Here is a 26,835-nt window from a genome sequence, read left to right as displayed (position 1 = left end):
CGACTCCAACCTGAGTAAGACTGGACTGAAATTGTCCTTTTTTGAAATGTCTTTACTGGGTTTGGTATGAAGCTTTGTTTGTTGGCTTCATAAGCTGAAATGGGAAGTTCATCTTCTTTTCCTATTCTCTGGAAGGTTTTTAAAATTTTTTTATTTTTACTTTTTTATTTTTATTTATTTTCTTTGAGACAGTGTCTCATTCTGTTGCCCAGGCTGGAGTGCAGTGGTGTGATCACAGCTCACTGCTGGGATTACAAGTGTGAGCCGCTGCGCTCAGCCAGAATTGGAATCTGTAACTTTTAAATCCCCACAAAGAAAGTTTCATATCGAGATGGTTTCACCGGTGAATTTTATGAAACATATAAGGAATAAATAAAACAAATTTTACATAAAACCTTCCAAGAGGCCAGGCGTGGTGCCTCAAACCTGTAATCCCAGCACTTTGGGAGGCCAAGGAGGGAGGATTTCTTGAGCCTGAGAGTTCCAGACCAGCCTGGGCAGCGTAGTGAGACCCCATCTTTATAAAAAATGAAAAGATTAGCTGGGTGTGATGGTGTGTGCCTGTGGTCGCAGCTACTTGGGAGGCGGAGGCAGGAGGGGGATCACTTGAGCCCAGGAGGTTGAGGCTGCAGTGAGCTGTGATCACACCGCTGCACTCCAGCCTGGGTGAGAGCTAGACCCTGTCTAAAAATAAAAATAAAAAATAAATAGATTAAATTTATTTAATCTTTACTGAGTTACAGTACTACTCAGATGTTCTATTTCTTATGTTATCTTGGTGAGTTAGGTTTTTCTAAAAATGTGCCCATTTTATCTGAATTTTTCTATTTATGTCATGAAGCTGTTCAGTCTTTTAAACTAAAGCATCTGCACTGATGTTCCCATTTTCTTTCCTGTTCATCATTGATGCTTTCTCTCTTTCATTTCCTTGATCAGCCTCACCGGGGCTGTCCGTCGAATTGGTCCCTCCAACACCAACTTTCATCTTTGTCAATCTTCTCTGTGTTTGTTTTTGGCTCTTTAAGTTATGCTCTTATCTTTGTTACTTGCTTAATTTTACTGTTTTATTTAAATTGTTCTTTTTTCCCTAACATTTAGACAAGCAGACATTGTCTATAAAGAAACAGATAGTAAATATATACTCTCTCACAACCACTCAGAGGATAGAAAAGTTAAGGTAACGCGTCTTTTATTTTCTCAGGCTCGCTTAAAGGTTTTTTCTTTCCTTGGGTTTTTGACAACATGAGAATGGTTTTCTTTTGATTTATGTTAGGATTTATCATGCTTCCTGATTCTGGGGCCTGATGTCTGTCTCTAGAACATGCCACCCTGTCTCTTCAGATACAGCTCCCTCCCTGTCTGTTTTCTGTGGCTCCGATTACACACACATTAGCGTTTGGTGCCAGATCCCATGTTTCCTAAACTCCCTTACAGATTTTGTAAAATAATATTTTTGCATATTCTATCCTCTTGATGCTTCATGATTCAATGAATATTTTCTTCTGACCCATCTTGTATTTTACCATTTCTCTCTTCAGCTGTTCTGTTCTGCCGTTAAGCCCACTCATTGAGTTTTTCATTTGTTATTATATTTTTCACTTCTAGAATTTCCATTTGGTTTTATGCCAGAATTATCACTCTTGTTTTTAATTCCTTGAACTTGGGGTTTTTTTGTTTGTTTGTTTTGTTTTTGAGACAGAGTTTTGCTCTTGTTGCCCAGGCTGGAGTGCAATGGTGCGATGTCGGCTCACTGCAACCTCCGCCTCCCAACTCGAACTTGTTTTTAAGGCTTGTACCTGAGTAATATTCTGTAGCAGTATTACATGTGGTTCTTTTTTATTATGTTAAAATGTACATAACATAAAATTTACTATTTCACCATTTTTGAGTATCCAATTAAGTATTATTATATTAATATGATTAATTATACAATGTGGTTGCAATGTCGTGCAACCATTACCACTGTTCATTTCCAGAACGTTTTTATAGACAGGGTCTCACTCCAGTCCAGGCTGGAGTGCAGTGGTGTGACATCCGCTCAGTGCAGCCTTTGACTTCCCAGGCTCAAACAGTCTTCCCACCTCAAATCTGCCCCCATGATCCAGTTACCTCCCACCAGGTCCCTCCTCCAACACTGAGGATTAAAATTCAACATGAGATTTCGGTGGGGACAGAGAGCTAAACCACAGCAAATGCCTCCAGGGTCCCTCCCTGCTGTGGCTCGTGTCCGAGTTCCCTCCTTAGGGCTGGGTGCTCTTCCCTTGTCTACTTTGTACCCATTCATCTGCTGTTGCCACCTTTTGGCTCCTTGCACACTTTAAGCGTGGTCATTGTGAAAGCCTGTGTCTGTATCTCTTACCTGGGAGGCACTCTGGGCCCACTTTCATTGTCTGTTTTTTCTTTTGGCTCTGAGGCCAAAAGAAAAGCCTATATGAGGCTTTTCTTCTCATATGACTGGTAATCTTTCGTTGAGTGGTGGACATTCTGTATGAAAGCTGCAGTAGCGACTGGAGGCCCTGGGTGCTGGCTGCCTGGTCTCGGGGGTGCCCCCTCGTCTCGGGGTTGCTCCCTGGTCTCATGGGTGCTGGTCTACATCCAGCTCATCTGACTCCTGGGGTGCTGCCCCTCAGGACACTTCCCAGGCTCCTCCCTTCCAGGGCCCCTCAACTCCAGTTTTCCCACCACCTCTCAGACGCCCTACTGGAGGCAGCCGTGTTTCCGGGTAGAAGAGGCCAATGCTGGTCATCTCTTAGGACACCCTCCTCCCCATCCCAGCCTCACAGTCCCTCAGTACCTCCAGAAAGAGGGATTTAATTTTATTTATTTATTTATTTATTTATTTATTTATTTATTTATTTTGAGTCAGAGTCTCACTCTGTCGCCCAGGCTGGAGTGCAGTGGTGTGATCTCAGCTCACTGCAACCTCTGTCTCCTGGGTTCAGGTGATTCTCCTGCCTCAGCCTCCTGAGTAGCTGGGATTACAGGCGCGCACCACCACGCCCGGCTAATTTTAGTATTTTTAGTGGAGATAGAAATTTGCCCTGTTGGCCAGGCTGGTCTCGAACTCCTGGCCTCAAGTGATCTGCCCGCCTTGACCTCCCAAAGTGCTGAGATGACAGGCGTGAGCCCACAAAGAGGGATTTTAAATTGCATCTGGAGTCCCTCTCTGAGTCAGCGTCTCTGCCTATGGAGGAGTTGGGAACTGAGGATGAGCAAGAGGTGGCAGGTGGCACCTCCGAGGCTGCTGCAGGGCACAGCCTGGGCCTGGTGCTCACTCCTCGCTCTGTGTCCCTGGCTGGTGTCGAGGCTGTGCTCAGGTGGGCGTTCTCAAGGCCTCGGCGGAGTGCGGCATCCCTGTGGACATGGTGAGAGGCACTTCCATCGGGGCCTTCATGGGTGCCCTGTACTCTGAGGAGCGGAACTACAGCCAGATGCGGATCCGGGCCAAGCAGTGGGCTGAGGTAAGCAGGCACCCACCACCCTCGCTGCAGCACAGCCCCCAGGTCCTTGCTGCTGCTGGGGGACGCTGGGGCCGTTGGCATCTGCATGTGGCTCTGCAGGGCCCTGCCCTCGAGGAGGCTACCCCCCGAGGCCTCCCAGTGCAGCTTGTGAGGCAAAGGAGCAGCGCAGAGAAGGCACGGATGCAGGTTGGTGGTGGGAGGTGGTCTGATCCGTGCCCGGGTCTGAGATGGTGGTGGGCGGTGGTCTGATCCGTGCGCGGGTCTGAGTTGGTGGAGATGGTGGTGGGAGGTGGTCTGATCCGTGCGCGGGTCTGAGTTGGTGGAGATGGTGGTGGGAGGTGGTCTGATCCGCGCCCGGGTCCGAAGTGGTGGAGATGGTGGTGGGAGGTGGTCTGATCCGCGCCCGGGTCCGAGGTGGTGGAGATGGTGGTGGGAGGTGGTCTGATCCGCGCCCGGGTCCGAGGTGGTGGAGATGGTGGTGGGAGGTGGTCTGATCCGCGCCCGGGTCCGAGGTGGTGGAGATGGTGGTGGGAGGTGGTCTGATCCGCGCCCGGGTCCGAGGTGGTGGAGATGGTGGTGGGAGGTGGTCTGATCCGCGCCCGGGTCTGAGGTGGTGGAGATGGTGGTGGGAGGTGGTCTGATCCGCGCCCGGGTCCGAGGTGGTGGAGATGGTGGTGGGAGGTGGTCTGATCCGCGCCCGGGTCCGAGGTGGTGGAGATGGTGGTGGGAGGTGGTCTGATCCGCGCCCGGGTCTGAGGTGGTGGAGATGGTGGTGGGAGGTGGTCTGATCCGCGCCCGGGTCTGAGGTGGTGGAGATGGTGGTGGGAGGTGGTCTGATCCGCGCCCGGGTCTGAGGTGGTGGAGATGGTGGTGGGAGGTGGTCTGATCCGTGCCCGGGTCTGAGGTGGTGGAGATGGTGGTGGGAGGTGGTCTGATCCGTGCCCGGGTCTAAGATGGTGGAGATGGTGGAGATGGTGGTGGGAGGTGGTCTGATCCGTGCCCAGGTCTGAGGTGGTGGAGATGGTGGTGGGAGGTAGTCTGATCCATGCCCGGGTCTGAGGTGGTGGAGATGGTGGTGGGAGGTGGTCTGATCTGTGCCCGGGTCTGAGTTGGTGGAGATGGTGGTGGGAGGTGGTCTGATCCGTGCCCGGGTCTGAGTTGGTGGAGATGGTGGTGGGAGGTGGTCTGATCCGTGCCCGGGTCTGAGATGGTGGAGATGGTGGAGATGGTGGTGGGAGGTGGTCTGATCCGTGCCCGGGTCTGAGTTGGTGGAGATGGTGGTGGGAGGTGGTCTGATCCGTGCCCGGGTCTGAGATGGTGGAGATGGTGGAGATGGTGGTGGGAGGTGGTCTGATCCGTGCCCGGGTCTGAGGTGGTGGAGATGGTGGTGGGAGGTAGTCTGATCCGTGCCCGGGTCTGAGGTGGTGGAGATGGTGGTGGGAGGTGGTCTGATCCGTGCCCGGGTCTGAGTTGGTGGAGATGGTGGTGGGAGGTGGTCTGATCCGTGCCCGGGTCTGAGTTGGTGGAGATGGTGGTGGGAGGTGGTCTGATCCGTGCCCGGGTCTGAGATGGTGGAGATGGTGGTGGGAGGTGGTCTGATCCGTGCCCGGGTCTGAGGTGGTGGAGATGGTGGTGGAAGGTGGTCTGATCCGTGCCCGGGTCTGAGTTGGTGGAGATGGTGGTGGGAGGTGGTCTGATCCGTGCCCGGGTCTGAGGTGGTGGATATGATGGTGGGAGGTGGTCTGATCCGTGCCCGGATCTGAGGTGGTGGAGATGGTGGTGGGAGGTGGTCTGATCCGTGTGCGGGTCTGAGATGGTGGAGATGGTGGTGGGAGGTGGTCTGATCCGTGTGCGGGCCTGAGTTGGTGGAGATAGTGGTGGGAGGTGGTCTGATCCATGCCCGGGTCTGAAGTGGTGGAGATGGTGGTGGGAGGTGGTCTGATCCGTGCCCGGGTCTGAGTTGGTAGAAGTGGCTGCAGGATGACATGGAGGCCAGGATTGTGGAAAAGAAGCTGGTTGTTACAGCCCCTGGAAATAAGAGGCACGGAGCCTCCATGGGGGTTTCTGACCCAACAGCCAGACAGGGCAGCGTGAGCAGCTGAGGATGGGCTGACCGAGTCCTTCCGGTAGGCTGGGGGCCGTGGGGCTGTCCCTGGTGCATGGCACCTGGCCTGGGTTGATTTAGGGAGATGTTAGCGTGGGGATGTGAGATCAGGTCAGGGCGGCTCGGTGTCACAGGGGAGATGTAAACTACTTTGGCCACTAGTCTGGCCTTGTGATAAATGGATTCCAGAATCAGAATACCAAATACAGAATCAAAGACAACAGTGAGAACAGGCTCCTCTCGGGCAGCAGAGGGAGGCAGTCGGGCTCCGTTCCCCAGCAGACGTGGCCACCGTCTGCCCTTCTCAGCGCCGCGCTTGCTTTTGTGGAACAAAACCGAGCTTTGGTTGGAGCCATGAGTGGGATCAGAGGGTTCGTGTTCTCCTTTTAAAAGGAAAGAAAATTTGTTACCCCCTGTGCGGCAGCAGCTCATAAGCAGGCCTGTGCTGCATTCACGTGGCCTGGGGCTGCCACCAGCCCCACCAGCAAGTCCCGAGGCCACTGACACCTTCTCCCCTCTCTGTTCAGAAATGTTTCTTTCCCTAAAAGGAGTCACCCAGTCACCTTCAGTGTGGCCGCTCAAAAGAGGGCTTGGGGACTGGCATGCAGCAGGATGGCCTCAGGGACAGCGTCCTCGGGACAGAACCCGCCATGGGCAGAGGTCGCTCCGAGCCGGTCCTGTCCCAGAGCCACCTGGTGGCCCTCTCCCTGCCCCTCCCTCTGCGGGTCTGGTGCTGGGGGGCCGGGTGTGGGAATGGCCAGAGCTCTCTGGGCTGGTCCTCCTTCCGTGCTGGGAACGCTGGGCCCTGGGAACTGACCGGGGCAAGGTGGGGCCGGGGCTGTGTGCCTGCCTCTCATGCTGAGGAGAGGGGACACCGGGCGCTGTGGTCTGGCTCATCTCTGTGAGCCCCTCTGGTACTGGGCAGGGGCTTCCTCAGGGAAGGACTGGGGTCTCCTCTGCCTGTGGCCGAGGCGTTCTCACTGCCCGCATCACACGGCGTAAGCACGTCCAGCCCACACTCCAAGCACTTCCCTCCCAGCCTCCGTCCCCTGAGCCCTGGCTCACTGTGGCAGGGAAGACCCTTCCTCTCCATCCACACTGGGCATTGAGGCTAGTTTGAGGTCAGTCTCGAGTCCTCTCCAGCCACACTGGGCATTGTGAGGCTAGTTTGAGGTCAGTCTCCAGTCCTGCCTGCCTCACTGAGGAAGGATGGGCCCCAGGCCCACCCAGAAGGAGCCCAAGAGAGCCCGGCTTCCCTGGGACCCCCGATGGAGTACTGCAGTGGCACGTGAGCCAGGGCTGGGTGGCTCTGACCTTCCGGAAAGCAATCCACTGTGTCCCCCTGGCCCAGGAACCTCATGTGCCCAGCAGCCTGCCCCGAGCTCTCCTACTTGCCGACCCTCCGGCCACAGGCATGGGCAGGCCTTGACCCAGAGCTGAGCAGGCAAAGCCGAGGAGGCCCCAGGCATGGGGGCACTGCGGAGCCTGCGAGGGTAGGGCCAGCGAGGGCTTAGGAGTCAGGAAGGGACCGAGGGTGGGGCTGCGTCCCGGCTTTCAGGCCCTGGGGCGTCCACCAGCCTCTGCTCACTCTGAGGCTCCAGCCAGGGCACCAAGCCCCAGGACCGTGGGTGGGGCCCAAGGACACTCTGGACCCCCGTTCCATTCATGAGAGGCCTTCAGCGTGCCATGTGTCTGCTGTGGCTGCCCGCAGGGAGGGTGGAGCCTTCTGTAAATTGCACATGTGGCCCCAGGGCATGACGTCCATGATGAAGGCCGCACTGGACCTCACCTACCCCATCACATCCATGTTCTCTGGAGCCGGCTTCAACAGCAGCATCTGCAGCGTCTTCAAGGACTGGCAGATCAAGGTGCACCCCCACCCTCAGGAGCCCATACAGCCCCCAGCGCCTGTCCCCTCCTGGCCCCCCACCTCTTGGCCCTGGGTCAGCCTCCCCAGACACGGGACAGGAGCGTGATGGGAGAGGGCCCGTCTGAGCCCCGTCTGCCCGCAGGACCTGTGGATTCCTTATTTCGCCATCACCACCGACATCACAGCCTCGGCCATGCGGGTCCACACCGACGGTGAGCGCTCCTGCTGTGCAGGATGCGCAGGGCGGCCGCTTGGGTGCGAGGTGTGGGCAGGGGGAGAGCCCAGCAGCCCCAGGGGTTGGGAAGGCCACGGGGTCTCCTGAAGGATGCAGACGTGTGGGCAGCTTTGTCCATGGAGGACACAGGATGCCCCTACTAGGGGCACAGACGGGAGGGGGTGTGGCCTGGGCCAGAGACCTCAGAAGGCTGGACGAGACCCTCACAGAATCAGCCATGTTGGGCTAGACTGATGGACACCATGTGGGAGGACAAAGTGAGGGGCTCCCTGAGTCCTGGGGTGAGGGGTTCACCTGGTTCAGGGGGATGAGGGGTTCTCGGTCATGGGGTGAGGGGCTCCCTCAGTCCTGGGGTGAGGGGGTCAAAGCAGTTGGAAGTCCTGGGCACACATAATGCAGTGCGACCCCAGAGAAAGAACTCAATTTTTATTTATTTATTTATTTATTTATTATTATTATACTTTAGGTTTTAGGGTACATGTGCGCAATGTGCAGGTTAGTTACATATGTATACATGTGCCATGCTGGTGCACTGCACCCACTAACTCGTCATCTAGCATTAGGTATATCTCCCAATGCTATCCCTCCCCCCTCCCCCTACCCCACAACAGTCCCCAGCGTGTGATGATCCCCTTCCTGTGTCCATGTGAGAAAGAACTCAATTTTGTTCAGCCCTTGGGCCATGAGCTTCCCTCTGTGGAGGCGGCCTCAGAGAGTTGGGACCTACCAGCTCCAGGACTGCAGTGGCAAGGCCCTGAACCCTGGACCCAGGAGGAGCCTCCTCCGGGTAACCAGCAACTCCCCTCCCCAGGCTCCCTGTGGCGGTACGTGCGTGCCAGCATGTCCCTGTCCGGTTACATGCCCCCTCTCTGTGACCCCAAGGACGGACACCTGCTGATGGACGGGGGCTACATCAACAACCTCCCAGGTACTGCGGTGGGGGGACCACGCCCGGCAGGAGCACAGTCTCCTGGGTCACACCGCCCCGCGGCCCCTGCCGCAGCTGCCTCCGCTCCGAGAAGCCTGGGCTGGAACACGTTTTCCTTAGAGTGTGCCAAGGGAAAATGTCAGGCTGGCATCAGAGCTCCGAGAACATGCACACGCGTGTACACGCACACGCAGGCACCGGCAGCATGTGCTCCAGCATATGTTTGTCAGCTCAGCAGCGTGCAGAACAAAGGCCAAGTCGAGGAACTGGGAGCAATTAAGCCCCATCTGTGCCCACAGTCAGAAACTAACAGCCTGCAGGTGTCGAGCTTGCCGGGGGCCAGGCCACTCCTGTCACCTGTAGGATATGCGGTCAGAAAGGCCCAGGACACAGCCGTGTGCCCACAGCTGCCCACCGAGCTGGGCGTGTGGTCTTCTGCCTGTAGAAGGTGTAATGGCGGAGAGGAGACCCCACAACCCCCAGGTCAGGGCTCGGCCAGGCAGGCTCTGCCCCCGTCCCCTGGCTCTGCATGCCTGTCCAGGGGGTAACCAGGGCTGGCTTCTCCCTAGCGGATGTGGCCCGGTCCATGGGGGCAAAAGTGGTGATCGCCATTGACGTGGGCAGCCGAGATGAGACGGACCTCACCAACTATGGGGATGCGCTGTCTGGGTGGTGGCTGCTGTGGAAACGCTGGAACCCCTTGGCCACGAAAGTCAAGGTGGGGTGCTACCGGGCGGGCTGGGCTGTCCCTGCTGCTCTTCCCTGCAGCTCCACACCTGTCCTGCGGCAGGGGAGTGGGGGCCGCTCCTGGGCTCTGAGGCCAGCAGGTCTGGGGCCACCCCTCACCACCCCTGCCTGAGCCCAGCTCGGGTGAAGGAAGGCACGAGGCTGGACGGGCCTGAGGGCTGTGGCCGCCCGCAGGGAGGACCCCCGGCCGGGTGCTGCTACCCTCTCCCCCCAGAAACTACCTACCCCAGAGGATGGGTCCACAGAACCTGTCCTGCGCCACGGGCCAGGCTGGGACGGGGTAGGGGCCGGGGCAGGAGACTCAGGCGGCTGTGACGGCAGCAGGTGTTGAACATGGCAGAGATTCAGACTCGCCTGGCCTACGTGTGCTGCGTGCAGCAGCTGGAAGTGGTGAAGAGCAGTGACTACTGCGAGTACCTGCGCCCGCCCATCGACAGCTACGGCACCCTGGACTTCGGCAAGTTCAACGAGATCTGCGTGAGTGCCGGCCACCCGCGGCAAAGGAGGCGGGCGGAGGCACTCTGGTGGCTGCCCCTCCCCGCTTCCCCCTTTGGAGAACACAGGAAGTGGAGGGCTCACCACACCTCCTGACGGGGCCCTGGGGGTGTGCACAGGAAGTGGGCTACCAGCACGGGCGCACGGTGTTTGACATCTGGAGCCGCAGCGGCGTGCTGGAGAAGATGCTGCGCGACCAGCAGGGGCCGAGCAAGAGGCCCGCGAGTGCGGTGAGTGCGGGCGCCAGGACCACGCCCAGCTCCCCGGGCCACGCCCAGTTCCTCAGGCCACGCCCACACCCGGTTCATCAGGCCACGCCCAGCTCCTCAGGCCACAGGCCCTGCCCCCCCTGGCCAAAGACTCCAGGGCTAGGACAAGGATTGCTCAGGACTGCGCATCTCCCCGGCCCCTGCCCTTACTTGGGGGGCAGGCGGAGGCTGCAGAGAGGGCACAGGGTGTGTGGGGCCTCCCCACAGGAAGTAGGCTGGGAACTGGCAGGCAGGTGTCCACAGGCAACGTGCTGTCCTCACCCCACCCCTAGGTCCTCACCTGTCCCAACGCCTCCTTCACGGACCTTGCCGAAATTGTGTCTCGCATTGAGCCCGCCAAGCCCACCATGGTGGATGGTGAGTGGAGGCGCAAGACGAGGCCGTGGAGACGTGCGTGGCCTCCTGATGCTGTGTTGGGCTAGAACCCCCCACCCCAGAGGCCCACGGCCTCCCCTCCTGCCCACGTCCACGCCCAGGCTCCAGCAGCTGGGGTGCTTGGTGGCACTTCTCCGTCCTGGGCACCACGTGTCCCCACAGCAGTGGGACTGTGACCACCCCGGGTCACCCAGCCCCTGCCCTATATTCACCCCAAGTCCCAGCCACACCTCAGGCCTGAGGTAGAACCACGTTTTGCCTCCCACCCCACCCAGTGGGAAACCGGAATGAAGGCTGCTTGTTGGAGGGGCCGCAGGGCAAGAAGGGTGGGTCCACTACCCTCCATGCTCCATCCAGGGCCCTGCGCTTGGGCCTTCGGCCAGTGGCCTTCTCACAGCAGAACTGGACATTCTCCTGGGAGATGTCTTCATGCTGCCGCGGGCCGAGAGGGCCCTGGGCAAGGCAGCCCCTATCCACAGATGCCACGTCTGGGGTGCTGGAGCCCTCAGGGTGCTTGGCTGACAAGGGGAGGAGTGTCTGCCTGCTCCTTGTCCTTGTGGAAGACCTACCAAGTGATGTGCTGGGGCAAGGCTGGAGCCAGACAGAACCAGGGGTGGTGTGCAGGGCTGTCCTGGGAGCAGGTGGCTGCGTGTAGGGCCCCAGGCCACCTGGGGGCGGGGGTGGGCATCTGTGGCCGGTTCTGCCTCTGAGTGTGGCTATGCTGGGCACGGTCCCTTCCTTGGGAGGGGACTGATGCAGCCCTACCCTCGGCGCCAGACGAATCTGACTACCAGACGGAGTACGAGGAGGAGCTGCTGGACGTCCCCAGAGATGCATACGCAGACTTCCAGAGCACCTCGGCCCAGTGGGGCTCAGACTCGGTGAGCAGCTGGGCGTGGTCCCACCTGGTGCCTGCAGCTGAGCCTCCGTGCCTGGCCCTGAGCCGCCACTCCCTCCCTGTGGTCCCACCGGGTTACCAGCGCTGCAGAGCCCCGGCCCTGCCTGGGCCTCACCTGGAACATGCGGTCTGCTTGCAGGAGGACGAGTCCTCGCTGCGGCATCGACACCCCAGCCTGGCTTTCCCAAAACTGTCTGAGGGCTCCTCTGACCAAGACGGGTAGAGGCCTCTGCTAAAGAGCCCAGATGCAGCGTCTTCTGTGGGACTGTCCCCAAGGCTGAGGCTCCTGCCAAGTCCTAGGGGCCTCTGTGCCTGCCCTGCTGGAAGCCCTGACTTCCCTGGGGTCCCAGGCTGTGTTAGGGTTCTCTGGGCCTCTTCTTTGTACCGGCAGCCCTGCATACAGGGCTCTGTGAGCCCCCCCGCCGTCCTATGAGGCCCCTGAAGCCCTGTGAGCCCCCCGAAACGTCTGTGAGCCCCCCTGCAGTCCTTTGAGGCCCCTGAAGCTCTGTGAGGCCCCTGAAGCCCTGTGAACCCCCTGCAGCCCTGTGAGCCTCCCTGCTGCCCTGTGAGCCCCCTACAGCCCTGTGAGGCCCCCCAAAGCCCTGTGAAGCCCCCCGAAACCCTGTGAACCGCCTGCTGCCCTGTGAGGCCCCCCTGCAGCCCTGTGAGCCCCCCTGCAGCCCTGCGAAGCCCCCAAAGCCCTGTGAACTGCGTCCTGCCCTGTGTGGTGTGGGAGCCCTGATGCTGCAGTGTGATGTTTCAATAAAGGTGGATCTGACTGTTGGACGTGTCTCCCGGGCTGAGGTCCCTGTGGCAAAGAAACACTACTGGCTCTCCCTGATGCAGGTGGTCCCTGAGGCTGGGCAGTCCCCAGTCCTCCTCAAAGGACCCCACTGCTGGGGCCTGAGAGCCCTAGGGCGGCAACTGCAGGCCAGGCAGGTAGGGCGTCCAGAGTCCGCATGGAGCTATGGGCCCCCAGGACCAGGACGGGCCCCTCTGTCTCTCTCTGGCTTCGTGCACACTGGGTACCCCCTAAACTGGCTTCCCCTTCGGTTTCCAGGTCCCAAACTGCACAGGGAGCCCTTTTGTGTAAGAGGAGGGAGAACCGGCCGCCCTGTGACCCCTGCAGGTCTGAGCAGCAGATCGTGAGGGCCGAGGGCCCAGGACTTTGCGACCAGGGGGCCGCTGGCCTCAGTTTCCCCGCTCTGAAGGCCTGGACGAGAGGGCGCGGAGCCATGCCGTCTGGCCCCGCCCCCAACTCAACTCGGGCCCGGACGTCACGGTGGGCGGGGCCACATGTTCTCTCCGAGCTCTCCGGGGCCCTGACGTCACGGTAGGCGGGGCCGACCACCCCTCTGGGCCCGCCCGGGCCCTGACGTCACGATGGGCGGGGCCGGCCCTCGGTCCGGGCAGCGCTCTCCCGGGAGCGGCGGCACGCGCGGAGCGCCGGGTGCGGCCATGCGGGGACCGGGCCCGACCCCGAGCCCGACCCCGAGCCCAAGCCCGAGCCGGAGCCCGAGCGAAACCCCGAGCCCGAGCCCCAGCGCGACCCCCGGTGCAGCGCGGCTACCCCGGCGGAGGCGGCGGGCGCGGGGCGCGCTCTGAGGCCCGGGGGATGCGCCGCCGCCTCGACCATGGGCGCCGCCGCCTCCAGGAGGAGGGCGCTGAGGAGCGAGGCCATGTCCTCGGTGGCGGCCAAAGTGCGGTGAGTGCGGCGGGGCCGCCTTCCTGGCACCCCGCCCCGGACCTCCGATTCCGCCCCTGCCCCGCGGTGCTCCCCGGGCTCCCGGGCCCCGGCCTCTCCCACTGAGGCGCCCTCCCCGCGCCCGGCGCCCCGCGCCTCCCTCTTCCTGGCCCCCTGCCCTGCCCTTCCCTCCCCTCCCCTCCCCTCCCCTCGCGAGCGCGTGGTGGGCGAGCGCACCCCCCAGGTCGGGAGTGGCCTCGGTTCCCCCCGGGGAACAGCAGCCCACCGGCCTTGCGACTCCTCTCCACGGTCCGACGGGCAGGGGCCGGGCCTGCAGGCCTGGCCAGGGCGCACCAGGACCAAGGGTGTGTGGGCTTCCGGCGGGGGACGACCCCTGACCCTCCCTCCAGACGCCGAGGACCTGGCTGGGGACTGGACCCCCGGCTCTTGTGCGGCCCGGTGTTTGGGAGGGTCGTGCCGTGGCCTCTGACCGTGCTCTCTGTCCACCCTCAGAGCAGCCCGAGCGTTTGGAGAGTACCTGTCCCAGAGTCACCCTGAGAACCGCAACGGCGCAGGTAGGGGCACGCGAGGCCATGTCAGGGCCGCCCAGACCCCCCAGCCCAGGGGATGCTGATCCCTGCCTCCGGGGGTGGAGCGTGAGGGGCATTGGTTGCGCGTGGGCCCGCCGCCCTGCCGGCCTGGCTTCCTCACATCCCCTGCCCTCCCTGCCCGAGCCCCAGGAGCAGTTCCCAGCCGCTCGTCACCATGGCACCCACCCCGCCTGGGCCGTTGGCATGGCAACAGGCCTCCTGGCTCCCCCAGGGCTGGCACCACTGCCTCTGGGGGCCAGCTGGTGGGGGGAGGGGGGAAGTTGGCACCAGGCAAACGGTGCGATCGCAGGCTGGGGGATGGCCTGCGTGTTCCTACCCGGCAGGACCGCACACAGGTAGCACGGAGTCACCCAGCCCCCACGCACATGCAAGAGCTTCAGGCCCAGATAGGAGTGAGGGGCTCAGAAACACGCCAGTGACTAGGGTTTGGGCAGCCCCAGCCCCCCACAGAGGCCAGGTGCCCACTGGGTGTTCCCTGCCTTCGGCCTGCTATGAAACCGGCAGCGGGGGGCCCACGCGCCACAGGCTCACTCAGCGTCTCTCCCAGATCACCTGCTGGCTGATGCCTACTCTGGCCACGACGGGTCCCCCGAGATGCAGCCGGCCCCCCAGAACAAGCGCCGCCTGTCCCTCGTCTCTAACGGCTGCTACGAGGGCAGCCTCTCAGAGGAGCCCAGCATTAGGAAGCCCGCAGGCGAGGGCCTTCAGCCTCGAGTGTACACCATCTCTGGGGAGCCTGCCCTGCTGCCCAGCCCTGAGGCGGAGGCCATTGAGCTGGCGGTGGTGAAGGGGCGGCGGCAGCGGCACCCTCACCATCACAGCCAGCCCCTGCGCGCCAGCCCTGGCGGCAGCCGGGAGGACGTCAGCAGGCCCTGCCAGAGCTGGGCGGGCAGCCGCCAGGGCTCCAAGGAGTGCCCCGGATGTGCCCAGCTGGCTCCTGGCCCCACCCCTCGGGCCTTTGGGCTGGACCAGCCACCTCTGCCTGAGACCTCCGGTCGCCGCAAGAAGCTGGAGAGGATGTACAGCGTTGACCGTGTGTCTGGTGAGGGGCTTGTGTCAGGGCATGGACAGGTTTGGGGGTGCATGCCGCTGCCAGGGTCTGACAGCAGCAGCCACCGTGAGGCTTGGAACAGAGGACAGGTGCTCAGGTCACAGCAAGCCAGCGGACTCAAGATTAAAACTGGCAGGCTCCTGCTGCGGTCTCCACACCCTATGAGCTGTGAGCTCCCTCAGCTCCTCAGCAAAATCTGCCAGGCCTCACAGTCCACTTTCGCCCTGCTAGCACCAGGTCAATCAAGGAGTGCTTCCCGGAGGAGGGGGCCTGGGAGGATCTTAAGGGATATGTAGGGAGGAAGCACCACTTAATCAGGAGACTGGGCTGCCCTCCTAGAGTCCTGGGGAGCTGTTGGGGCCCAGCCAGGCAGTGGGCATCTTTCCTCAGGGTTGTTGAGTTGTGTGGTAGCTTGTCCATCAAGCAGAAAGTCACTCCACTGTCCCCACACTTGGGCATCAGGGAAAGGCTATGGGGGCCCTCAGAAGGGGACAGCCCTCAGCAAGGTAGTCTCCAGCCTTGGTGAGGGCCTCCAGCTAGAGCATGGGGGCTGCAGAGAAGGCCTCAGAGCCTCTTCTGCCCAAGGGGAACAGACGCATTGTTTTCCTGGGCCTCCTGGAGACAGACTGTGCTTTCAAAGGAATGTTCCTCAAACTTTGGGTGGCCAAAGGGAAAGTTAAGCCAAAAAAATCAAAGCGTCAAGTCACCAAGAGCGTGGTCTTGGTGAGTGAGCAGCAGACATTCGAGCACTGCCCTCTGTGCCTGTGTGGGGATGCCACCCTCCCCCACCCGCCCTGGCTGCCAGCTTCTGCTCACCCCTGGACCCAGAAGCATCTGCTTCCCAACAGGGAGGGAGAGGCTTCAGGAACCCCTACTTCACCCAGCCACCGCTCCTTTTTGTCTCTCTTAGACGACATCCCCATTCGTACCTGGTTCCCCAAGGAAAATCTTTTCAGCTTCCATACAGCAACCACAACTATGCAAGCGTGAGTCTTGTGCCCACGACGTGGGGTCAGGGCCGGGTGGTCTCTTTCTGCTGCTCAGGAAACAGTGCTTTTTCCCAGCCTCTGGGCCTACCAGGGGGGCTGCTTCTGAACAGCTCCACCTGCCCATGCTGTGCCAGGCCTGCCAGGGGGGCCAGGGCTGGCTGCTCTTCCCCACCCATGGCTGGTGCCCAGCACCCCCCGCCCCGAGTCCTGTGGTCAGGGGACCTGGCCCAGGGCTGCAGCTGATGAGCTGTCAGTGGGGTGTGGGGTGTGGCATGGTTCTCCTGCTCCTATCCGCTCTCCTCAGCCTGTGTCTGCCCTCCCTCAAACCCCAAATAGAAGCCTACTTCTGTTTCATACATGCCATAGGTCATCACAGTTTCAGGGTCCCCCCAGGGACCTGCTCCTCTCTGTCTTGACATACATTTGGCTTTTCTGTTCTGGGGTTCCTTCCAGGGAAGTTCCCTTTGCTGCATTGGCCCCCACACCAAAGAAGTGCCCTGCCCGGGGAAGTCCACCCCACACCCAGCCTAAGGCTGCCTGGTCTCAGCAACCAGTCCTGGTGGCATGGGCTGCAGTGACATCAGCTTCCGTTGCCCATTCAGGACTGGCCAGCAGTGTAGCCGGCATCCTGCTGGTGGCTGGGTTACCTGTGAGGGACCTATTGGGTCAGTGACAAGAAGGGAACTGTAAAGACCGGGTGGGGGCTGAGGGGAGGCCCAGGGTTGAGCTCACTGTGTCTTCTCTCTCACGCCATCCTTTCTGGCCCTGGCTTCAGCATCTCGTAAGTACCTGTATGACTTGGTGCCTAAGGGCACAGCTGTTGTCCCTGGGGAGACCCTCCCACCCCCAAATAGGTTTGGGCAGGCCAGGGACCTGGGTCTTCAGGGAGTGCCGCTCTCTGTGGGCCTGGCTCCCAGCGGGCACCGAGGTCGCAGCAGGGTCTGCCGGGAGCTGGGCCTCGACAGGTGAGGCAGGCTGGGACTCCTCTGCCCGGCCCCGTGCCCCAGACGCCCTGCTGGGCCCTCTGCTCGCACCACTGTCCCGACATCTGTGTCCCTCCTGCCTCTGGCCAAGGGCAGTGCTGACTCGCGGTGGTTTCCCAGGGTGTTCAGGGGCTACGCGGAGAGGAAACGCCGGAAACGGGAGAATGATTCCGCGTCTGTAATCCAGAGGTAGGGCCTGCCAGCCACTCGCCACCAGGGTCCATCTCTGGTCTGTGCTGGCCTGGCCTGGGCCCCCTCGGCCCTGGCAGACCTGATGGGGGAAGGGTGGTGGCGACCACTGGCCTGGCCCTGCTCTGGGGACGTGGCAGGCAGGAGAGGCCATGTGGCCCGGGCTGCAGGAAAGCATCTCACCCTCAGTCCTGCACTCCGAGGGCACGTGTCTCTGTCTGGGCTGGGGCCAGCGGCAAGGCCCCCCTACCCCACTCCAACCTCAGAGATGTGTCTGGGAAGCTTTTTTGCCCGTTTTGGATGTTGGGCCTTGGCAGGGTCCAAAGTTTGGTGGAGGAGAGGACCTGCCCCTGAGGTGGGTCAAGGACACAGAGCGGGAGAGGGGGCTCCTGCAGGCCCCCAGCCCGCCATGGGGTGGTGCAGACAGGAGCCCCGCTCTGCTGCAGCGCAGGCAGGCTGGATCCTCTGCCACATGGGCGTGGAGGCTCAGGGCGTGAGTCCCGGGCGAGGACGGAAGGTCAGAGCCTGGGAATGCAGCTCGGGAGGAGACTTGATCCAGAGCGCCAGGCACTGCACCTTTGTTCTGGAGTTGAAGGGGAGCCCTGGAAGGCTCTCGCGGGAAGAGCACTGGGTGGGATTTGCCTTTGGGTGGGAGGTGGTGCCAGGAGCCAGGGAGAGCATTGGCTTCCCCCACCGAAGGGGTGAGAGTAGAGCCATGACCCGACGGGGGCTAGGTGGGCAGGGGCTGCCTGTCACCCTCTCACGGCCCTCTTCAGCCCCTGGCTTCCTCCCCCAGGAACTTCCGCAAACACCTGCGCATGGTCGGCAGCCGGAGGGTGAAGGCCCAGAGTAAGACCCCGTGGGGCGGGGGTGGGGGGGCGGCGTTGCGCTTGGCTGGTTGGGGCTTTGCGTGCTGCTAGCTGCGCTAGGAACGACCCCCGCCCTAACCCCAGCCGGGCCCTGCCTCAGGCTCCTCCCCTTCCAGCCACGCCCCCAGCCCGGCACAGGCTCCTCCCCTCCCAGCCACGCCCCCAGCCCGGCACAGGCTCCTCCCCTCCCAGCCACGCCCCCAGCCCGGCACAGGCTCCTCCCCTCCCAGCCATGCCCCCAGCCCGGCACAGGCTCCTCTCCTCCCAGCCATGCCCCCAGCCTTGCCCAGGCTCCTCCCCTCCCAGACTCCGCCTCTGGCCCCGCCCCAGTGTTCTCAGATCCTGCCCCTGAACCAACCGAGCCTCTGGTCCGTGTCTGCTTCAAGTGCCTCAGACCCCACCCACATCAGCTTCCTCCTCTGCCCAGGGCCCCTGTGGTCCCCTCGCCTGGGGCCTGAGACTCCCGAGGCCCCGCCCCGCCCGCTCGCTAATGCGGGTTTTGCTCTCTGCAGCGTTCGCTGAGCGGCGCGAGCGGAGCTTCAGCCGGTCCTGGAGCGACCCCACCCCCATGAAAGCCGACACTTCCCACGACTCCCGAGACAGTAGGTGCCCCGCACAGGCCCGCCCACCTTCCCCAGAGCCTCCCCTAGACCCCAGACCCCTGCTGGGGGTCCCCTGCCAGGGCCGCTGGGCTGCGCTTTTGCACTCTGAGCCTTGGTTTACCTGTTTGTGAGATGGGGACGCTTTCAGCATCTCCGATCTCAAAGGTGGGGCTAACTTAACGGCTGCGGCAGTGCTGGCCGGGGGCGTCTGTAGGGCCGTGCCCACCGCCACTGATAAGAGGCCCTGAGGGGCAGGGGGCTGCGGTGCCCGCCACCACTCCCTCCCAGGCGCCGGACGGACTTGGCTGGAGCTGATGCCTGCACGCGCCTTCCACCAGCCTCGCACCAGGGTCTCCCTCCCCACATCAGGCCGCTGCCCAGTGGTGTCCACAGGCCTGTCCTGCCGGGCTGGTGGCGACCTCTGCATGGTCCTCCCACTTGCTTGGAGGACCCTCCGGGACCGGGCTTTCGGGCCCTGTGGGCCTTGGGGCCATGGCCAGGTTAGGAGGTGCTGCTGGGCCTGCTGTCCTGGTGACCCACTTGCTTCCCAGGCAGTGACCTGCAGAGCTCCCACTGCACGCTGGACGAGGCCTTCGAGGACCTGGACTGGGACACTGAGAAGGGCCTGGAGGCTGTGGCCTGCGACACCGAGGGCTTCGTGCCACCAAAGGTCATGGTGAGGCCCAGCCCAGGCAGTGTTCCTCTGCACCCCGAACAGGACTCCACCCCAACCCAGGAGTCCAGCCAGCTCTGCCTGGGACCACGCAGCCTTCTCCAGCTGCCTGGGGGAGGGTGTCTCACAGGGCTGCACCCTTGGGCTGCCTGGCAGCCAGCCAGAAGGTAGCCTCATGGGAGCTCCCACAGCCCCTCGGCTTTTGGATGGGCCTGGGGCCCCTGAGCAGCTCTTTGTCTCTGCAGCTCATTTCCTCCAAGGTGCCCAAGGCTGAGTACATCCCCACCATCATCCGCCGGGATGACCCCTCCATCATCCCCATCCTCTACGTGAGTCCCGCCCCAGGCCTGCCCCCAACAGATGCCCTCTTGTGGCCCCACCCTGGGCCAGCGCCGGCACCCCAGGTCCCCAGGGTGCTGTGGCGCTGCTGGCTCTGACGCAGCCTTGATGTGGCCTTGTGGCCTGTGTCTGTCCCCAGGACCATGAGCACGCAACCTTCGAGGACATCCTTGGTATGTGTCTCATTGGCCTTCTCTCTGCTGGTTCCGGGGCTGGAAGGGGCAGACGCAGGTGGGAGTGCCCCTGGGGCTGGGGTGGGGGCCGCAGCACTCACACCCGCTCTCCCACAGAGGAGATAGAGAGGAAGCTGAACGTCTATCACAAGGGAGCCAAGATCTGGAAGATGCTGATTTTCTGCCAGGTGGGGCTCAGTGCTCTTCTCCTGCCCAGGAGAAGAATGGTGGTGTGGCAGGGGAAGACCAAGGGGAAGAGGCTGGGGTGGGGGAAGACCAAGGAGAAGAGGCGTAGACATTGGGGGGGAGGACCAAGGGGAAGAGGCGTGGCCAGGGGGAGGAAGACCAAAACTGCCTCCCACGCGTGTGCGTAGGTGCATGTGTGTGGGAGAGGGGGAGGAAGGAGGAGCAGGTGCCTGACCACAGCTTCTTACAGGGAGGTCCTGGACACCTCTATCTGCTCAAGAACAAGGTGGCCACCTTTGCCAAAGTGGAGAAGGAAGAGGACATGATTCAGTGAGAAGCCGGGTGCCCTGGGCGCGGGGAGGGCTGGAGGCAGAGTCCAGGCCCCAGCGTGTCCCTCCCCCACGGCTCCTCCCCCACGGTCCCCTCTGTGGAGTGGGGTGCCTGTCCGCTGCCACTGAGTGACCCACCCCTCTCCTCCACCAGCTTCTGGAAGCGGCTGAGCCGCCTGATGAGCAAAGTGAACCCAGAGCCAAACGTCATCCACATCATGGGCTGCTACATTCTGGGGAACCCCAATGGGGAGAAGGTACAGTGACCCGCAAGCCCCACCCCAGACCTCTGGAAACCCCCGACGTGGACAGACAGGGCAGGGCCTTCCATGTTTCCTGGCATTTTTTTTCCTTCCCCCGGGCATTCCCCTAGAAATCCTTTATGCCTGAGCCCAGCCAGGTTTGGGGGGTCTGAGAAAAGAGGGTGGGCCCTGCTCCCCATCTCCTGCCCGCTCCTCCTTCCCCATCTCTCTGCCTCGGACTCATGGCACCCCGCTTTCTCCAGCTGTTCCAGAACCTCAGGACCCTCATGACTCCTTATAGGGTCACCTTCGAGTCACCCCTGGAGCTCTCAGCCCAAGGTGAGTTACCCAGGCTGGGCCGAAGCTCTGCAGCCACTTCAGGGCCACGGTGGGGTGGGATCCCGAGGCTGCTGGCCAGGCCTGAGCCTCTTGCCCCCGCTCCGCCCAGGGAAGCAGATGATCGAGACGTACTTTGACTTCCGGTTGTATCGCCTGTGGAAGAGCCGCCAGCACTCGAAGCTGCTGGACTTTGACGACGTCCTGTGAGGGGCAGAGGCCTCCGCCCAGTCACCATCAGGCCGCTCCCTCTGCACCGGGACCTGGGGCTGGGCCGCCTCGTGCTCCCCGGGACTGTGCGGCTCTGGTCTTGCCTGGAGCCACTTCAGGGCACCTCAGACGTTGCTCAGGTTCCCCCCGTGGGTTCCGGTCCTCGCTGCACCCATGGCCACAGAGGCTGCAGTCCCTGGGGGCCGGGAGGATCCCGCCCCGTGGCCCGTGGATGCTCAGCGGCCAGGCACTGACCTGCCATGCCTCGCCTGGAGGCTCGGCTGTGGGCATCCCTCCATGGGGTTCATAGAAATAAGTGCAATTTCTACACCCCTGAAACAATTCAAAGGGAAGCAGCATTTCTTGTTAACTAGTTAAGCACTATGCTGCTAGTTACAGCGTAGGCACCCCAGCCCAGCAGCCCAGCAGCCCACATGTGTTCAGGACCCTCCCTACCTACCCCTCCCTGCCGTATCGATCACCAGCACCAGGATGGCCCGTGTGCGTGGGGCCAGCGTCGCCGGGCTGCCCAGCCTGGCTCTGTCTATACTGGCCGAGTCTCTGGCTCTGTCTACACTGGCCGAGTCTCTGGCTCTGTCTACACTGGTCTGTGCTTTCACTTACACTCCTCTTGCCACCCCCCATCCCTGCTTACTTGGACCTCAGCCGGCGCTGGACCCGGCAGGGGCAGTCTGGGCAGCAGGAAGGAAGTGCACAGCGTCCCCTCCTTCAGAGGAGGCTCTGGGTGGGGCCTGCTCCCCATCCCCCCAAGCCCACCCAGCACTCTCATTGCTGCTGTTGAGTTCAGCTTTTATCAGCCTCAATCTGGAGGCTCCTTCCCAGGACAGAGGCCTGGGGCTTGGCAGGGGCCCAGCTGGGGCTGGGCCCTGGGTTTCGAGAAACTCGCTGGCACCACAGTGGGCCCCTGGACCCGGCCGCGCAGCTGGTGGACTGTAGGGGCTCCTGACTCGGCACAGGAGCTCCCAGCTTTTGTCCACGGCCAGCAGGATGGGCTCTTGTGTATATAGCTGGGGCTAGGGGGCAGGCCCCCCTTGTGCAGAGCCAGGGGTCTGAGGGCACCTGGCTGTGTTCCCGGCTGAGGGAGGGCTGGGGCGGGGGCCAGGCTCGGAAGGATGTACGATACCCTCATAGTGACCATTAAACCTGATCCTCCACCGCAGCTGCCGCATGGGTCTGTCCTCTCAGTGCTTTCCAGGGGCCTTCCTGTGCCCAGCTTCTGGGCCCACTCCTCTGAGGTCACGGCTGCAGGGCCTTCCTGCCTGGATAGAGTTGGAGCTGGGCCACTAGACCACCCCACAGGGCATAGCTGGGGGGCCAGCACAGGAGGGGACGGAGAGGAGCTGCAGGAGGGCTGGGGGAGGCTGCAGTCTCGGAGAGGGGCCTCGACAGGTCTGGAGGGGAGAGGAGAAACAGCCCGTTCCCCCTGCCACCTGAGGGCACCAGGGAGAGGGCTGTCTGTCCCTCATGCCACCCTGTGTGTGCAGTCGGCAGTGTGGCCACAGATGGGGGCCACTCTCTCAACCTCAGGTGTCCCCAGGGCCCAGACCGCTACTGGGCACAGCCAGGCTGGCTGCCAGCTGGTTCCCCGCCCGGTGGCTGGGGGACAGAGCAGCAGGTATCAGCTGGGCTAGGGTCAGGGTCAGGGGGCCACTGGTGCACAGCCTGGCAGGCTTGAGGCCCAGGGTGCTGGGGGTGCTCACACAGCCGTCAGCCACTTCCAGCTCCTCCAGGGCATTCTAGATGGGGTCCTGGGAGGGGGCAGCTTTTGGTGCCAATTTGAGTGTATAAAGTTTTAGGTAAATACCAAATGCCTGTAGACTCTGTTATTCAGTTACTATTTGAAAGTGACATATCGTGAAATCATGGGGGATTCGAGTCTCCTTTCTGCAAAGTTGATGAGACAAGACACCACCGCCTGGAATCTGCTGATGCTGCCGTGCAGGCCTCGAGGGTGGCACTCTTCAAAGTAGGACAGCACGCGAGGTCTCCACGTGCCTACACACTACACTGCTCCAAAGGCACATCTGTCTGTCACCTGAGCTCTGAGTCCCAGAACAGCCAGACACTCCCCCGCCCCTGCCCTAACAGGGACCCTGCAGTCCTAACCCATCAGGCGGCTCCTGGGGCTGCTGCGGCCGCGTGCCTGTCCCACACGGTCTAGTCCATAGGGTCTGCTGGAGCGAGTAAGGCCTGGGGGGCCTTATGTATGGTCCACGAGGTTCCATTCCTCATGCCATAACCACCGGGGGAAGTGAAAGGAGAAAGAGACGTCAAAGCCAGCAGGCCCAGGAGCAGACGCAGAAGGAGGTGGCCCCACAGGAGCAGACGTAGAAGTGCCAACGGGGAAGGAGGTGGCCCCACGCAGAGGCAGGCTGGGCCAGGGCGGGGGGCCGGTGACCAGGGCAACCTCGGCTACTTTGCTGCATCCGCCCTCGCCTCCCTTGAAATATAAAAACAGCAGCAGCCAGAAATAGTTGGGGAAGAAATAAGAAATATTTGCCACACATGGGAGCGATTAAGGTCCTTAATATTTAAAGAGCTTTTATATGTTGCTAAAGAAAATGACAAAAACCGATATGGAAAAGTGAGCAGAGATGTGGAGAAATCAGTCGCAGAGCAGGAAACTGGCTGGTAATTCCATGAAGAAAGTCCTCATCCCATCAGGAATCATGGAAAAGCCAATGAAAGCAACGCGGTAACCCCCTTTTTAATTTGAAAGGGTTTTTATCTGTCGCCCAGGCTGGGGCTCACCGCTGTCTTGACCTCCTGGGCTCAAGCGATTCTCCCATCCACTCAGCCTCCCGAGTAGCTGGGACTACAGGCATCACTACGCCTGGCTAATTCTTTTATGTTTTATAGAGACAGGGTCTCACTGTGTTGCCCAGGCTAGTCTCAAACTCCTGGCCTCAAGCAATCCTCCTGCCTCCTCAGCCTGTTACAGCCTTTTTTTGAAGGTAATCTGGTAACAGCTCTTCAAGTAGTGTGACTGATGAGTGCACAAGCCCGTCCAGCCCCAGCCGCCCCCTGGCACCTTTTCCGAGGGTGTCTACTGCCCCGCTGTGCCGTGCCCGCTAATCCGGGTGTGGCCCAATCGCACAATGGCTTTTCTGGAAGGATCTGATGCTCACGAGGCTTATTGCTAAGGAGGAAGATGCAACAGGCCCGGCTGTTCCAAGTGACTGGGTCACGCTTCGCATCGATGTGGAATGTCTCCTGCCACCTGCCTGGATGCACTCTCGTGACTACCCAGCAGGCTGGGAACAGCACGGGGGCAGGCCCCCGCCTGCCCCAGCGACCTGCCTGCCCTGCTGTCTAGTGCAGACGCCCAGGCCCGCACGTCCACGCTCACGACACAACCCCAAGTGGCCCCCCGGGCAGCCCCGTGGCCGGATGTGCACCCAGCAGAGCAGCCACCCTTCAGACCTGGGTTGTGGTCTGGGGGCTGTGTGGAGACCTTCCACCGGGGTGCAGGAGCGTCTAAGGGCAAGCAGAGGTGTGATCCTGACTGTGAGGTAAAACCCCCGTGAGCAGGAATCAATAATGTAGACATAATCGCAATGGTGGAGGGAGCTGTGGCGGTCACACCCTTGCTGTTAGCATTGCCTCTGTGGGGGCAGAAGACAGCAGACATAAAACCTGTCCCTGAAAGGGGCAAGATGGCCCCGATGGCTCCCGCCCCTGTCCTGGTGCCTGCAGGCAGGTGGATCAGCTCCCCTCCCGCTGCCAAATCTCCCATGTCTCTGTGTGCTCTGTCACCCCTGCCTTCTGGCCTGAGGGCTGGGAAGGGAGGTCTGGGGAGCCCAGGAGCTGAGAAGTACCCGAAAACCACCCCCAACGCCCCCCAACCCTCAGGCGCGCCTGTGAGTGTGTCTGTGCGTGTCTCACTCTAACTCACCCAGACAACTGACTTGAGCAGCCAACCTTGGTCATTCCCAGAACCACCACTGGGGGGCATACGTACGGCTAGACCGGGGGCGCCCGAAAATCTGTCTCTACAAAAAGTAAAAAAAAAATTAATGGGCTGTGGTGGTGGTGCGTGCCTGTGGCGTCAGCTACTTGGGACGCTGAGGCAGGAGGATCACTTGAGCCCGAGAATTCAAGGCTACAGTGAGTTAAGATTACACCACTGCACTCCATCCTGGGTGACAGAGCAAGACCTTGTCTCAAGAAAAAAATGTTAAATGAGTAAAATTTTAAAAAACAGATTTTGTCAGTCTTTCTGTCATTTCAACGCCTTCTCAACCCCGTTGTCTGCTGATGGCCTCTTCCCTGCTGGTCAGGATTCTCACAGTTCTTTGGGTGTGCAGGAATTCTAGTTTGTCATTTTTTTTTTTAGACAGAGTTTCTGTTGCCCAGGCTGGAGTGCAGTGGCGCAGTCTCGTCTGACTGCAACCTCCACCTTCCGGGTTCAAGTAATTCTCCTGCTTCAGCCTCCCTGGTAGCTGGGATTACAGGCGCCCACCACCACGCTTGGCTAATTTTTCGTATTTTTAGTAGAGACAGGGGTTTCACCACGTTGACCAGGCTGGTCTCGAACTCCTGACTTCAGGTGATCCACGTGCCTTGGCCTCCCAAAGTGCTGGGATTACAGGCGTGAGCCACCGCGCCCGGCCTGGTTTGTAATATTTTGACTCTTACTTAATATGAGACTCGGAGTCTTCCTTTTAGCCTATGGTGAACATTGCTGTTTTAGTTTCAGCCTCAGTGGCTATTGGTCCAAGGTCAGTTTTTCTCCAAGATTTTGGGGCACCCTCTGGTCTAGTCACACGTATGCCCCCCAGTGGTGGTTCTGGGAATGACCAGGCTGGTCCCGAACTCCTGGCCTCAAGTGATCCTCCTGCCTTGGCCTCCCAAAGTGCTGGGATTATAGGTGTGAGCCACCATGCCCGGCCTGAAGACTTTAAAGTAGCTATTATAGTAGTGCCCAACTGAGACATTGTGAGCACTTAAAATGTTAGAATAGAAAGTCTCAGCAAAGGCTGGGCCCGGTGGCTCACGCCTGTAATCCTAGCACATTGGGAGGCCGAGGCGGATGGATCACTTGAGCACAGAAGTTTGAAAGAAGCTTGGGCAACATGGTGAAACCCCATTTCTACTGAAAAAAAAAAAAAATCAGCCGGGCATGGTGATGCATGCCTGTGGTCCCAGCTACTTGGGAGGCTAAGGAGGGAGGATTGCTTGAGCTAAGTTGTTCACAGCTGCAGTGAGCTATGATCCTGCCACTGGGCCCAGTGGCTCACGCCTGTAATCCCAGCATTTTGGGAGGCCGAGGCGGGCGGATCACCTGAGTTCAGGAGTTCGAGACCAGCCTGGCCAACCTGGTGAAACTCTGTCTCTATTAAAAATACAAAAAAATTAGCTGGGCGTGGTGGCACATGCCTGTAATCCCAGCTACTGGGGAGGCTGAGGCAGGAGAATCACCTGAACCTGGGAGGCGGAGGTTGCAGTGAGCCTATGTTGTGCCACTGTACTTCAGCCTGAGCGATAGAGTGAGACTTCGTCTCAAAAAATATATATATATTTATTTATATGTATTTTTATGTATTTATTTATATACATTTATTTATACATATATATTTAGATATATATTTATTTATTTATATTTATATTTATTTATTTTTATTTATTATATATTTATATATATTTATTTTTATATATATTTATATATTTAATTTATTTTTATTTATATTTATTTATATATATATTTAAACTGAATAAAATGAAAATACAACATATTAAAAATTGAGAGAGCTAAACAGTGCTTAGAGGGAAATTCATAGCACAAACGCTTACATTAGAAAAAAAGAAAGGTTCAAGTCAATAATCTAACCTTCTGCATTAAGAAACCAGAAAAGGAAGAGCAATATAAGCTCAAATCAAGCAGAAGAAAGGAAATACATGTAAGAGCAGAATTAAAATAATTCAAAAACCGGCTGGGCGCAGTGGCTCATGCCTGTAATCCCAGC

General features: G+C 60.1%; 2 protein-coding genes across 5 annotated transcripts in view; both read left to right on the top strand.

The window, feature by feature from the left end:
• Positions 1-12,165, top strand: part of PNPLA7 (patatin like phospholipase domain containing 7) — a 97,867-nt gene extending 85,702 nt beyond the window's left edge. Inside the window, 10 exon segments of the mRNA XM_054499979.2 lie at positions 3,307-3,461; positions 7,317-7,433; positions 7,578-7,647; positions 8,482-8,598; positions 9,168-9,316; positions 9,670-9,822; positions 9,960-10,070; positions 10,382-10,466; positions 11,262-11,365; positions 11,522-12,165. Coding sequence (XP_054355954.1) covers positions 3,307-3,461; positions 7,317-7,433; positions 7,578-7,647; positions 8,482-8,598; positions 9,168-9,316; positions 9,670-9,822; positions 9,960-10,070; positions 10,382-10,466; positions 11,262-11,365; positions 11,522-11,605 — 1,145 coding nt within the window. The 3' untranslated portion in view covers positions 11,606-12,165.
• Positions 12,166-12,752: 587 nt separating this feature from the next.
• On the top strand, positions 12,753-22,028 carry NSMF (NMDA receptor synaptonuclear signaling and neuronal migration factor). Of its 4 annotated transcripts, XM_054499976.2 has the most exons (15): positions 12,755-13,087; positions 13,580-13,641; positions 14,225-14,719; positions 15,639-15,714; positions 16,821-16,889; positions 17,686-17,738; positions 18,271-18,360; positions 18,912-19,036; positions 19,279-19,362; positions 19,512-19,545; positions 19,663-19,733; positions 19,982-20,061; positions 20,215-20,317; positions 20,566-20,641; positions 20,751-22,028. In XM_054499976.2, the coding sequence occupies exons 1-15, from the start codon at positions 13,017-13,019 to the stop codon at positions 20,846-20,848; spliced, it is 1,587 nt and encodes a 528-aa protein (XP_054355951.1). In that variant the 5' UTR covers positions 12,755-13,016; the 3' UTR covers positions 20,849-22,028. The 4 variants fall into 4 exon arrangements, with proteins under 4 accessions (XP_063506180.1, XP_063506181.1, XP_054355951.1 ...); XM_063650110.1 differs by lacking the exon at positions 18,271-18,360 and having other exon boundaries at positions 12,753-13,087; XM_054499977.2 differs by lacking the exon at positions 16,821-16,889.
• Positions 22,029-26,835: the final 4,807 nt, after the last annotated feature.

This window comes from Pongo pygmaeus, chromosome 13 (assembly GCF_028885625.2).
Source record: "Pongo pygmaeus isolate AG05252 chromosome 13, NHGRI_mPonPyg2-v2.0_pri, whole genome shotgun sequence".
Classification (NCBI taxonomy): domain Eukaryota; kingdom Metazoa; phylum Chordata; class Mammalia; order Primates; family Hominidae; genus Pongo; species Pongo pygmaeus.
The sequence above is the reverse complement of the archived record's forward strand: the minus strand, read 5'-3'. Positions and strand labels throughout refer to the sequence as shown.